Here is a 14,700-nt window from a genome sequence, read left to right as displayed (position 1 = left end):
ACACACTGAGAGTTGTGTAATGACACTTTTCACAAAGCTAAAACTTGTCTTGTTGTTTCTTTCCTTATTCTCAAATAAATGTACTTCTTATAGTGTAAAACTTGAGCACCCTGTCATTTTAACACAGACTAAACAATGATCTTCTTTGCATTCAATAACTTCCATGAGGTTTTGACGTGCTGCTCATGTCTAAGACCCTGAGTAGCCTACTACAATACCTAAGAGCTGTGTTTGCTGTTGCTATGAAGAAGAAGCCAGTCAGTACAGCAAAGCTACATGTATAAGAAAGTCAAAATGATTTGGCATTGCAGTTGGAATCAAAACAATGGGCTTTTGTTGCTTGATTTACCTGAATCAATCTCAACACTGCTCTGACTTTAACTTTCTCAGACTTGGCGTAAATGAGTCTTGTCTACAGCTCTGCTTCAGCATGGATGGAACACTTCTAAAATTACAAAATACATGAAACTCTCCTGGTTAAATCATCAGTTTAAAAGATAAGTGACTGGGCTGGAAGTGGGAAGTGTAAGCCTGTGTACATAAAATCTTAAGGAGATGAGTCATCTATGACCAAAGAGCATATTTTGTGGGCTGAGAAAAAGGACCTAGCTTATAACTCATAGTAGTAACCTAATAATTTAACAGTATAATACTTTAGGAGTCAATTTTGCTTGAATTTGGCAACAACATTTTGCAAATTTGAAAAAAAAAATCTTGAAAATAAAAAGGTAAATGGGATTAAGTGCAACAGAAACAGATACAGCAAATAAATTATGACACAAGATTATAGTTATTGCATAGGCCAATACAAGTTCTCTTTCTCATCTCTGGAAGCATGAAACAGCTTATGAGACTGCATACAGGACTCTTATCAGAAATCTTGCAAGAGAATATGGATTTACTAGTAGTTGTTCAAAACTCTCTATTTCCATTGTCCAGTGTGCTCTCCGTTATTATACACCCATTGTTTTTATTCATCTGAGGTTTCATGCTCTTTGAATGACATCATCATTACATTGCAGTTTCTTCTTTTGTAGTGGTGTAATGGCACCTGGCTGGAAAACTGGTGCCACCTACTGCTAATCATGATGAACCAACTTCTAATATTTGCAAACAGAAGTGGATGGAAGAGCCCATAAATTCACATTTCCTTTTGCTGATTTTCAGAAAAATATGGTTAAAATTTGTGCTCAGTTTGAATGAAAAACCCACTTTTAGTGCCATGTTTTCTTTGTGAATACCGCAAAAAAAGCAAATTGAATTAGCTCAAGTCCTGATTTCACCACTCTTCTCCACAGCAATGGTGGCTGAGGCTTTTGTGTATCATAGCATGCTATACCAAACTGGCACAAGTATAAATAAGCAAACTAAAGGCCATAACCTTAACCTTTAAATTCAGGTCACATGATGAAAATGGAGCCACTTCAGCCCAGTCCTCAGAAGAAAACTATATTTCTGCAAACCACAAATACATTTTTGTCAACATTAGTGTCAAATGCATTATATCAGTGTTTCTAAAGTGACATAGTATGTGAGCTGACTTTGTCACTGGAAGGTGGAGGGGGTGGTTGATAGTGTGTCATCTAGGCGAGACGCCTGGCAAGTTGCAGACCACTGTTTGAGACCAACAAACGGCAGAAACGGTTGTCTTTTTAGCAAGTCATTGCAGCATTTCCAGTTACTTTTTAGCCACCAAACATGGGTGTTTTTTAATGACCTATCTCTATTTCTCACCGCGATAGTGCCATAAAAAGCGACTGTTTTTTGACTGAGACATCGTCGCATTTTCTGCAAGGATAGTGCCATGAAAAGCATTTTTTTTTACCAAGATATCACTGCATTTCCTGCCAGAATAGTGCCATGAAAAGCGATTGTTTTTAACTGAGACATCGCTGTGTTTCCTGCCGGGATAATGCCATGAAAAGTGTAAATCATAAAGAAATGGTTGTTGCACCTAAACCTAAACACACGTTCAGTCAGGACCACTTTAGTCAAAGAAAACTTAATGTACGTTTGCAGTATTATATTTGGCGGTACGGCTCTGTTCTGTGGCCTCTCGACCTTTCCTAAGCCTACGCAGAAAGCCTAAGGCGAAGACAGCACACCTCTCACACTTGAGCTGAGCTATACATTGTGTCCTGCCTGAATTATGCTCAATATAATCAAAGCATGGTTGAAATGTAAAGAGACATAAAGTTTCAACATATTTGCTACATGATAAAAATGTAAAGCATCTGTGGTTTGCAGAAAGGCACAATGCCAACATTTATTCCGGCAACTGAGTTGGCTACCTTTAGTTAACTAAAGAAGAAGTGAGATGTGGTTGCAAGTGCCAGAAAAAGCTAGTAAGAGGACATGGCGTTAAAACTGTTTTGTTAAACCTGCAGCATCTCTGTTCTTTGGGCAGTTGAGGAAAGTAGTAAACACAACATTGATGTATTAGAACCTCATAAAGTTGGTGAACCTGATTCATTGTTCATATAAAAATATCAATTAGTGCAGCTATAAACCCATTCTATTGTTAAATTATCCAGTAGCTTACACTCTTGTGCTTCTATGGTGAGGACCATTGAAGTTATTATTGAGATAAAACTTCAAAATGGTAACTGTCAGTGGTGGCTTTTGGAATCATTGGCTCAACCTACTTTTTCTCACACTCTTTTGTACTTCTCTCTTGGACAAAATTATAAGGTGTTCAAATCTTACTATCTGCATGCCAGCTTTTACCCTGCAACCACTGCCATTAACCGACCCACACAAAATCCTAACACACACCAGGAATTATTTATCATGCCTCACTATCTGTTACCACACATGCTTTGCTATTCCTCCTCCACTTCTTTCTGTCCATCTGGTGCCTCTCTGTATTTTTAACCAGCAGAGATAAAAGCTCTCCCACCTGTTTTCTGGTTGAACAATAGCTGCTTGGTATGAAGCATTGAGAGTATCTACACGTTTCACAAAGTTAGATTTATAACTTGAGGACATTTATAATGCCACCTGGAATCAAATTTAATACCAATTTAATAACCACAATAAAGAGCCCAAAATCTGTCACAAGCAGCCTCTTTTTGATTATGCACAGCTGATGAAAATAGTAAAACTAAATGTAAGCATAAGGAAAATGACACTTGGAGATGGAATGTAAGGACATGATGTCCAATTGTGTATTATAAAGCAGCTGCAATTAAAATAAAGCCTGTTCCCTTGCAACCTCATTTCTTAACATGTGGCAAAAAATGAGATCCTCTGTGGTCCTTTTTACACCTTTTGGTAAAACTTGCCCATTCTACAGATGTATTCATTCTTATTTGCCTTTTTTTTTTACCACATTTACCGACTAAATATTGCAAAATGTGAAGAAACAGGGTGGTCTCATAAAGTTTTTGTTTGTATTCCTATGAAAGTAATGCCTTCAAATTTGTATCTATCCTAAGTAATCATGAACCAGTAATTCATGCATAACCATGTATTTTGGAAGGCTGCGATCCTGACCACCGCGCAGATTGGAGTAAACACAGAAGCGGTCCCAAGCGGTTAGTATGGAGGCAGGTTGGGACGGTGGATGGGTCATAAAACACTGGACCTTCCCCCTGAGACACATGTTCAGAACTGTGTGAAGTCAAATTGAACTTTGAGATATTTTAAGGTATGTCCTTACTGTGTTTCTTTTCCTAAACCTAACCACAGTAACTTTATGAACTGTCACATATGCATTTTTGTAGGATATCATACACACCATTCTATGAAGATACATTGAAAGAAAGCAAAATCGTTGTCTTAAAATGGCACGTAAATAGAAAACACGAACATAGTACAAGTATATTTACGTAATTATTTCAGATTTTTTGAAGATTACTAGCACATACATCATTCTGCACATTCAAACAATCAGGTAAAGAAACATGCAAAGCAAGCAAGAAGCATAACACATTTCTGAGTGGAGGAAGACTTTAAAATGTAACCTTTCACTTCACTATTGCAGCACATTTTCATTCCCAACTTGTCAATATGCTGGCTTGGTCAGTAGCCCTATGCTTCAACCTCTGATGCTCCAGGTATCAGTTTTGGATGCTGGGGGATAGCTTTAAATATCTGCATGCTACATGCATAGTGTCATTTAAAATAAACTTCCATGTTCACAGGAAACTTAGGTTTCATCACCAAAATGAAGGTTAAGGCAGCAAAACTACTTTTTAGGTTTGCTTTACAGGTTAGGTTTAGAAAAGTTATCATGGTTTGGGTCAAAAGATGTATGTTTGTTATGTAACTTAACTTAGCAATTAACAGTGGTGGATGAAATACTAGAAAGCCACACTTGGGTAAAAGTACAGATATCTTACTAGGTAATGACTTTGGGAGAAGTTAAAGTCATTTATGAGAATATTATTTGAGTGAAAGTCTTTAAGTATCTAATTATGACTGTACTTATGTATCAAAAGTAATTTTATGATATTAAATGTACTTAAGTATTGAAAGTAGAAGTACAAGTAAATGCTGATAATAGTAAAGTCAGAATCTGGAGAATTATAAAGTTTATTTCTTCTTCAAATGTATACCACTTTTAAAATTAGGCCTAGATTACACTTGAAGAAAAAAAGAGGTCTAGTAATCAAAGAACAAAATCCAGTTTTTTCTTCCCTTCTCTTGCTGCACTGCTAATACAAACAGTAGTCTCCTGGTTGAAAGCCCTGTGTTTGTTTGACCCCTCCACTGCCTCTCCTTCCCACCCTAGTTGTACTTAATCCCTCTTTATACCAGGTCATTGCTGCAGATGGGTTTGCATGGGAGTTAGCTGAAAGCCTGGTGCAACACATGCCTTGTGGTGCCTTGTGTGTCAAAATCAAATGCATCATTGCATTTACTTGAAGTCAACCAATGGACCAAAATTGTCTCTAGCCAGTCTCTTGACCAATCAAAGCTAAGTACCCAAGATTAAAATGATCTAAGTTTTTGCTGTTTACCACACTTTGTATGTTTTTAACTGATAAATAAAAAAATATTCATGAGGCATCACAAGACAGCTTTTTGAAAGCATCGTCACTTTACAACCTTTTGTTTTTACAAGCACTTAAAGCTTTGTGAAAAATAACAACAGCATACCCACAACAATTTGACAATTATTGTTGCAGGTCAATGTAAAAACACTCCAAAGTGTCTTTGTTCTGAATTGTTGTGAATTTTTTAAGTTAACCACTCCCCTCAACCTCTACTGCAGGTTCCATGTCAACTGAAATGAGTTTTGAGGCATACATCACTCATTACTGATTAGTTAGGGCAGATAAATTGGCTAGCATGAACTCAATGTCAGGCTGAATAAATAAAGAGAAATGAAATGGAAATGTAGCCTGATTATCATGCGAGGCTGTCTCACAAAAGAGAAGGGCAGTCAACCAGTAGTTCGTATACATTCTGGGCCTTTGAGCAGAAATTGGACTGCCGGTGCTTCTAAAGGATTGGACTGATTTGCTGGGAAGTGGTTACTGTGGTCTCATGCATGTTGTTTGCTAAAATCAGTGTTTCTCAATGAACTTAAGCAGCCAAGGAGAACCAGTTGGGTAAGGAGTTGAGGATTGTAATGTCTGATAAAACACTCTGATCTTTATGCTGCAGACTAGTAGTCTAGAACACAGATACAACAGGGACATCAAATAAAGCTGTATCATATTGTATTGCTAATTAATGGTGTAATTCTGCTTTCTCATTTGTGTTTTGGCTGGATGACGAGGCCTTTTAGCCTTGATGAAATGATGCTCACTCGTAGCACCATTTTTCATCTCACCGCTAATGTGCAAAGTTGCCAAGAAGGTGTACCTTTTTATGCCAATAAAATGCCTTTGAATTGAATTGATAGAGGGGAGAAAGTGGGGGGCAGACAGGGGGTACAATGAGGGACGAAGTGATGAAGAAACACATAGAGGCTACAGGCAGGTGTAATAATCAGTCATCGCTCTCTCTCAGGTCATAATCTGTCCATTAGTCTCAGACGGGGAAGCATAACCACTCAATCTAGGCCTTAATGGGACAGTGCTTACATGCTTAGACAGAGCAGTGAACCTGTGCCACTGAACAATTGCCTCACTGGCACAATGAATGAGACTTGAAGTTGGAGCTACAGTACATGCTGATGGAGAGCAGCACCTCATCTCTTTCAATCTCTGATCTTATTGTGTAAGTGATTGATAGACATAGTTATATAGATTTATTTTACCTGAAGCATGAAGAATTAATTCAGGACAGTGTGCATTTTCTTATTGTAAATCCAAAATTAATGTGGCACACATTGATTATATTCATAAATCTCATTCTGACAACTCCTGCACTTTTTTCTCTGTGCATAACAAAAGTAACAGAGCATTTTGTTTATCCTGAGTTTGCGAGCAAAGACAGCATACAGGCGAAATGTATCAAAGCCTCTGCTGTGCATTCTCTTTCAAAGGTCATCTTAATATTCAAGGACAGAGTCTTTGCACGCTCTGAGACTGTGACTGAATAAGCTGATTTTGGTTTAGAGGGCCTGAGAGGTTGTACAGCATGCTAACCACAGAATATTTGGCAATGTAAATTTACACAGGACTCAATTCAGACCTTGACTAAATTCCTGCATTCTTTTTACTATGCAAGTTGCACTCTGTGGGTGATAAATATGTAAATCACCTCATGTAGCTCATACACAGTGGACCACTTTCCTGACTTTAACATGTGCCTGTATTAGCAATCTATCTTAAAAAAAAATATCTGACCTGTCATTCCCCTAGCCTAGGGTACATCAAACCCTGCTGGCTATAGTCAAAGTGTTGCCTTTAGTCCTTTTTTGCATCTTCTTACATTGTTGGCTGCTGCTTGTAATTGTCAGTGTTTCCAGATGGTTCTGGTAATCCATATTTTCTGGTTGTGGAATGATTTAATAGTCCACACATCCAGACTCCAACAAGATGGCTGTATGGTTGCTTTCCCGAACATAGGCAACAGTGATCCACAGCAGGACCAGGACAGCAGCTCACAGTCCCACCAACACGCCAGTCCTTATTCACTGTAAAGCACACACCACCTCCCCTTCTCTTGCAAGAGTCCTCTGCTCTTGGCATATAGAAAAGGAGTCACCTGGTTGAATGGTGCTGTCCACCATTGACCAAGTTTCCATGGATCAAAGGATATTACTGTTCTGACATCCCGTCGGAAACTGATGTGGTACGGAAGTCGTCCATTTTATTTCCAACGCCTGTACAATGGCTAACAGGAAACTAGCTCAGCTGGAGCTCATCATCTCCGTCTTCCTTGATGTTTATTGATGTTTACATTTGAAAACCTTTGAAAAGCTCACAGCTAGTTAGGACAAGTCCACAGAAGTGGAGATGATGAGACTGATGAGTTGATTTCCTCATCCTTATGAGTGAATCTCAGGCACCCGCTACCACCGTCCAAAGCCAACCACAGAAAGCACCACCAACACTTGCAAAATAAACCTAAAAGCCTAAATGTAAAACTGGTGAAACTGCAACGATGGCTGCTACCCAAGAGAATGTGTATTGCTGTGTTTGCTTCCATATATTCCGCTTGCCCCAGCATGAACATGCACGATAGGTCAACAGAACAAAAGAAACATGTGGAGCAGGAGCTTTGAGTTTCCTCTCTGAGTGTAGCTTTATTTAAGGCTAAAGTATGTGTACAGGATCTATGTACTGTAGGTGTTAATGGTCCAAGGGTAGAAAAGAGCAAAAAGCATTGTGTGTGCTGAAGCCAAACCCAATAGCCTGACTACACAGTGATCAAAACAATAAACTCAGTAATTAACCAAATCAATTAAACAATTACATGTACATTGACAAAAAATACACAGTTCTGTGCTTGGCTGTGTACAGTAACACGATACTGTGCCCAGTTACATTACATTACCAGAAAGACAGTGGAATTCACACAGCCATACGGTAGAAAGAGTGCCCTTACTGCTACTGTGGGCAGCACGGAGGAGAGGACCAGAAGGGAAAAGAGGAGTCTATAACAACAGAAGCTGGGGTTTTGTTGATAAGATGGCGTCATGGATCAACTGCTACACTCGACCAATTATAGTAATTAAAAGATGGGTCCATTGAAAGGGTTTCGCACATAGGCGTGAAAACCTGAGGACATCTTAGGTTTCCCTTTCACAATAAAAGTCCAGTTTAAAAAAAATAGAAGTCCTGCGTATCTGTTGCGGAGGGCTCCGGAGCGCCGCAGCTGAGTCAGAGCCAGAACGCAGCACAGCCGCAGCCGGTGGAAGCACACACATTGACTAGAATTGAAACGGATTGGCTCCGCAGTTCTTCCAGAGCGCAGACGCAACCAACACGCATCTGTTGGAACTTGGGGGTGAGGGTTCCTACACAGATATTTAATTGACTGAAGAAAAAAGAGGAAAACTCCACATAACTAAAAGTTGTTGATGTGATTTTGAAGAGATTTTCTATGTGTTTCAGCCCTGTGATAGACTTTACCGTATATGTAGGCCTATTGGTCTTTCTATACTAACAACTGATATAACAGGAGGTCTGTGAAGGACTAAGCTTACAGAAGAAAGAGGAAGGATGTTGAACACTTGTACATGTGTACACGATTTGAAATGAAACAAATGCAGGAATCAAGGTCACTGTGCTATGGAATCATGAGAGGAAAGATCAGTCAGGTGAACCAAGACTGAATCATTTTTATGACAGAGAAAGTTGAGGGAAACGTTTTTGTGTTTGGAGTGAGTGTGTGTGTGTGTGTGTGTGTGTGTGTGTGTGCATAGCATGTCTTTTTGCTTTTTGTGTGTGTGACTGTTCATGTTTGTTGAGGAGGGTATTAGGGATTGATGCACAAGCTGGCTGGCTGGACAGTGGACATGAGTTATGTCTCTGCATAAAAGTCTAAAACAGCAGCCACACACACACACACACACACACACACACACACACACACACCGAAACATGACACCGTGCATACTGCAGTGTTCTGTCGAGAATCCAAGACTCTTGTTTGCTGCACAGTGCAGAATCAAATATCACTGTCAAAGGCCTGCAAAATCAAGCATCTGTTCACATCTTTCCATTTACTTTGTATGCAGCTGCATCAAGGTTTATTCTGAGATCTGGAAATGTGGCAACAGTGCTAAAAAAAGGTCAGATGGGGCAAGAAACACAAGCTGTCAGATAGTCACACAGGTTGTAAACAAACCCAAATTTATTCAGGAGAAAAAAGTTAGTGAAACGGTAAAATTGTAACCCAGGCTGCTTGTTGTAAACATTCAGCACAGCTTTACAGGCAGGCTTTCAGGTTGAATTTTGACCTACCCTACTTGCTTGAGTTATTTGCATCTTCTGTGCAGTGAGGGATTGTAAGCGGCATTATGGGTGCATCTACTTTTTGTTTTACCTTCATGTAAAGTGGCATCTAATCTGGATTAACTGTTGGCTTGGATCAATTTTCTTTGCAGTGCCACTGTGTTTGGACGTCTCATCAATAACTTTGGTAAGTCAAATGTTCTCATAACTGATAGAACCGAGGCCTGGAGGTAAAATAAGCCATAATTTGAATACTGCAAAATTGCCACTGGGGGGCAGCACAACAAGCCATTATACATGTTATCACCTTATAAAGTTGATATCAGAAACTTGTTACCACATACTTGGCCACTTACACGTAGACCTGCAGGCAATGAACACTTTTAGCAGTATTTGGAGGCATGTTTTCAACAAAATTTTCACTCTCCTTTTAGCTCTGGTTTGATCTCAACCAACAGCTGAGGAAAATATCAAGCTCTCTGCTGCTAAATGCTCCACTGTGTTCAACAGTTCACCAACAATTGACGCCACTAACAAACTAAAAGAACTTGATTCTAAACTCCTTTAGTTTATATCTAATCTCACTAAGCTATATTAGTAAAAATCCTCTTAAATGATTTATTTGCACCATACAGACCACATCAATCAGTACGTTTACATGGTTAGTTTAATTCCACTTTCATTCGGAATGAAAGGCCATTCCGATTAAAAGTGGTCATGTAAACGGTCATTCCGATTGAAAAATGGTCATTCCGATTGAAAATTAAATCCGATTAAAGGGGGTGGTTTATTCTGTTTGTCATTCTGAATGAAAGAATTTTGTGTGTATGTAAACTCTCATTCCTCTTTAAGTTCATTCCGGTCTTTCTGCGCATGCTCGTTTCCTTGCCCTTCTGGCGCGATGACGTATAGCGCATAGCAATCGGCTGCATTGCAACGGGCTGAGATAGAGCAGTCGGACTCGTTGTACTCACCGGTTTCCATTCGCCACAGCACGGTCTTCTATCTCCCTTCTTCGACCTTCTACCTCCCTTCTCCTCCTCAACAGACGAAGCATTAGCAGAACAAGGTTGTTGTCATACTGCTGCTTCAAGAATATAAGCAAAACAAGCCTGAAAAAGGCACTAAGAACAGCATCGTCAAGCATCCTGTTATCTGGAGCGAGGAATAGAGTGTTTTCTTCCGGTAAACGTAAACACGTAACATCCGCCCCGCCCCCTATCCAATCAGGGACCTTCCCTGCCCCAAACCTTGCGCAGACCCGCAGATTCGGAATGAATATTTCTCATGTAAACTACCTGGAAAAACTTTAATTCAGATTTATTTCATTCTGGATGAGAAGCCATGATGTAACCATAGCCAGTGTCCTGCCTCTGGTGTTTTGCAGTTGATATAAATGAGTATATAGTAGTTTTTTTTATGATACTTGTAATTCTTTTTATGAGTTATTCATCATTTGTAGTCATTTGGCTTGTGTTTTCTACGTTGGTTTCTTGTTCTCAGGTCATAGTTTATAAGTTCATTTAACTGCACATTATCATCCCCACCACCATCACTAACATTGTATCATCATCTGTGTTACCTTTGAGTTTGTTCTGAACATCCAGGGCAATATCCAGAGGGTAGAATGGCAGCACAGGATCATTGACGAGACGGAGAATGGCTTCTGCTGTCATCTGTGGAAACACAGCAAGGAGAGGTTTGAATGAAGTTATTTATCATCTACTGCTTCATTCATGTATCATGCCTTTCCAGCCTGAGTACAGAACAGAAAGTGTGATAAAGTTGCGGGTGTGGTTTGTAATGAAATACCCAGAAAACATAAGCACAGAGGCCCATGTCTCAAGATTGTTAACCTCTGTAAATATACTGTATATTTTCAAATTTTAATTCTGAGACCAAATAAACTATTTATTAGACTGTGACCACAACAGCAGCCCATCTAAATCTCTGGCTCCAAAATTTAACAGTGACAGTTGAGTATAAAGGTTCATTCTTGACCTCAGACAAATAATCTGGACTCAAGGTTTGCTCACTAGCTTTTTTTCTGAGCTGTCCATAGTGACAGCTGAGAAAACTCAAATGATGAAGACAGAGAGATGTGGTTGAAAGCTCCAGGAAAAAGCTAGTATATAGACCAGGGACAGTGTGTATACATCTTTTTTTTGTAACGTCGAGCCCTGTAATAGGAAAAAAAATGCTTTGGTGGACACATACAGTAACACTACCAGGAAGACTGCATTCAGTGGTGATATGGTTGATCCAGAGATAAAGTGCAGACTTTTTACCCCCATCGACCAACTGATTGGTTGAAGAGAAGGTCGAATTTCAGTCCACCAAGATTTCTGTTGTTGAATACAGCCCTATCATCTTTTGTTTGATTTGTGTGCTTTTAAGATTATCATTTTTATCTGCTTTGACTCCATCTGTCTTTGTCTTTATTGCTGCTTGAGTCTGCTCTTATTTGACCTTTGAAATTTATTGAATTAGCTTTTGCACAATTTTATCTTTTCTTCACTTTTCTCAGTCTTTACGACCCTTTGTCATTTTGTAAAGTAAAAGTAAGTAACTGTATAATCGTGATACATAAGAAAACAAAAAATGTATTGATAGTAAGGGTTTATGTTATTATTAAGTATTTTTATTCATGATTTTTCATCACACCTTTTACACGTTGGTTGTTTTTCTTCCTCTAGGATCTGGTGCTTTACAATTTAAATTGCTACTCAGTTTGTTTTCTTCTTGAGTGGCTCTTCTCCGTCAAGTATGTTACCCATAGTCAGCATCAATAGAAATTGACAGCAATTTTCCAAATAAATGTGTAGATGTGTACCACAGTAACAATAACAAGACACATCATGTCCATTTATATGCCTACACTGCATGTTTTCAACACCTTTCAATTATGTACCTTTGGTTTCTGATTGGTACTTAGGAAGATGCAACAATTCAATCAGTCAATTCATGTTGTGTCTTGTCCTCCACGCCGTCGCAGGCCCCAGATCTGATTATGCACCAGACACCTTTGTGGTCCAGATTGTAAATTGAAAATCTGAGAGTCCATGCAACATTTTCCTTTTCATACTGATCAGACAACAGCTGTCATGTTAGGGAAAAATAAATAATCAGGATACCTTTGGCTGCAGTGTGAGCAAACATTTATGGATTTCGCTGCTTGTGCTGGCACCTCATACTTAGAAGCATCGTCCAAATCACAGAGTGTCTGTCTGGCTCTGCTCTCACAATGAAGTGTCTGTCATCTTGATGCAAACAGTGCCACTGATGTGGCCACTCTCTCAGCAGGTAGAGGACTTGGCACAGCTTCAGCCTGGATTTTTTATTTGAGTGTAACATCACTGCAGCTTGCTGTTCTAACCAACTACTCGGTATAAAACCACTGCTGGGATTATTGATGTATCGATCACCTTATTCCAGACCTTGACTGTATCAATCTCACAGGAAATACACCCCTTGCTGTACTGCAAGAAAATTGTATTTCTCAGTGCCACACTATAATTGGAATAACCTTTATCAGCCAAGGACATCACATGCATGATTTACCCTGAGCTACATTCAATTCCACATCACAAAGATTCAGCTTCCTACAAGATACAGAGCGGCTTCTTATGCACTTCTGTCCTCTGTATCCTCTCCCTCGTATTCATTTCTAATTTGTTGTTTAATGTTTTTTGTCAAATTTCTTTTTTCATTTTACATTTTTTGTCTCTATTGGACAAATGGTAGAAGAGAGACGGACAGGAAATAGGGAGACATTAGTGTTCTCCAGGGCAGGTGAATTCTTTGTACCACTGACACTGACATGATCTGTACAGTAATGCTATTGGTGTATTTATAATTAATAAATAAGTAACATAATATCACATCAGTGGGCTGCAGACAGTTTGAACACACCATGTATGTCATGCTTCAAATCATAGGCTGTAAGAGAGTAAATAGGGACAACCCAACTGACCCTGACCTTGCTAAGCCCCGCCCCTTTGTGATGGTCCGTCAAGCTTACAGAGCGGCCTTGGAGGTCACACTGTAACTAACTGCACTCCTTGAAGAAATGTCAAATTTTGGGAAAAAATAGTGATTTCAGAGAGAAGCACATATTATAGACTGAGGGGTCTAAGATTAAAAAGATTACGATAGTTACAAGCTAGGGCTCAAAGTACACATGACAGTGTAAAAGTCAACCACCACATCATCTGGCCATCAAAACAGAAGACGAATGAAGAATGAATATAAAGGGAAACTTCACCAATATACAGCTGTGCGTCATCATAGTGTGTGCAGATGAGGTGTTTGGTGGTAGATTGGCATAATACGTTTCTGCAAACCACAGATACATTACATTTGCAGGTTATTATGTAGTCATTATGTATTATGTATACCTAAAAACTTTACATTTCAACGACACTGTGGTTAAAGTGTCTTTAGGTTTAGGCAAAAAAAAAAAAAAAAAGTTTGTAGTTAGGAAAAGTCATCACGTTTTGGCTTAAAATATGCCGTTTTGGGGATACAATCCCTGCTGGAAAAGCAGTGATGTCAGCATCAGGTAGTTAAATTATAACGAGCCGTGTTTGCTGGACAGTTATCTGTATTGGTCTGCAGCTTGCCAGACATCCACCCACCATCCAATCCACCTCCTGACCACAGAGTCAGCTCATATACTACATCACTTTAGAAACATTCACTGGCATATGTATGTACTGTACAAATGTAACAAGTTTGCAGAAACGTACAATGCCAACATTTTCTCCTGGCAACTGGAGTGATGGGGAATTACTTTTTTGGATGTATAATGTCTGCAACAGTGACCATGCAACCTGCCATAGTTGAGCAATTGCAGAAAAGGGAAAAAAGTGCAGAAGAAGAGGTTAGACAGAGAAGTGTTGGTCTTGTTGCTAACCTTGCTAACCAGTACCAGATATCATATTTCTGCTGCTGCCAGTGCCCACTAAAGCTTGAAGCTTAGACCTTATTTCCAAAAACACATTCAATCCAAAAAATGTTTTATCTTCTTGAAAATTAAAAAAAGTATGTATTGTATTGTTAAGTATCATCCAAATTATCAGTATTCCTTACACAAAACTGGAACTTTCAGTTAAACCTTAAATTTGTGTCTGTGTCTTATACTTTATTCCTGTTATGTTACTTTATGTTATGTATTATTTGATGCCTTGCATGTATTATGTAAGGAGCAATTGCTTCCCCTTATGTATTTGCAAAAATATATATGAAAGACTAATGATGAAAAAGATCTAGGTTTTACAAACAGAATGTTTTTTAAATGACACTGTGCTTTCAATAAAAACTGAATAATCAAACAAACAACAAAAAAAATCCTTGTGTATAAAATGTGCTCAACTCACCTTTTCTTAAGAAAATAACCCCG

At 38.9% G+C, this 14,700-nt stretch overlaps 1 protein-coding gene across 1 annotated transcript in view; it reads right to left on the bottom strand.

The window, feature by feature from the left end:
• naaladl2 (N-acetylated alpha-linked acidic dipeptidase like 2) overlaps nucleotides 1–14,700 on the bottom strand; it is an 814,243-nt gene that overhangs the window by 43,180 nt on the left and 756,363 nt on the right. The window contains exon 15 of the mRNA XM_033621483.2: nucleotides 10,882–10,975. Coding sequence (XP_033477374.1) covers nucleotides 10,882–10,975 — 94 coding nt within the window. The remainder of the gene's footprint in view (nucleotides 1–10,881; nucleotides 10,976–14,700) is intronic.

The sequence above is a fragment of the Epinephelus lanceolatus genome, chromosome 6 (genome assembly GCF_041903045.1).
Source record: "Epinephelus lanceolatus isolate andai-2023 chromosome 6, ASM4190304v1, whole genome shotgun sequence".
NCBI lineage: Eukaryota > Metazoa > Chordata > Actinopteri > Perciformes > Serranidae > Epinephelus > Epinephelus lanceolatus.
Note: the sequence above shows the minus strand (reverse complement) of the source record. Positions and strands in the feature narration are given on the sequence as shown.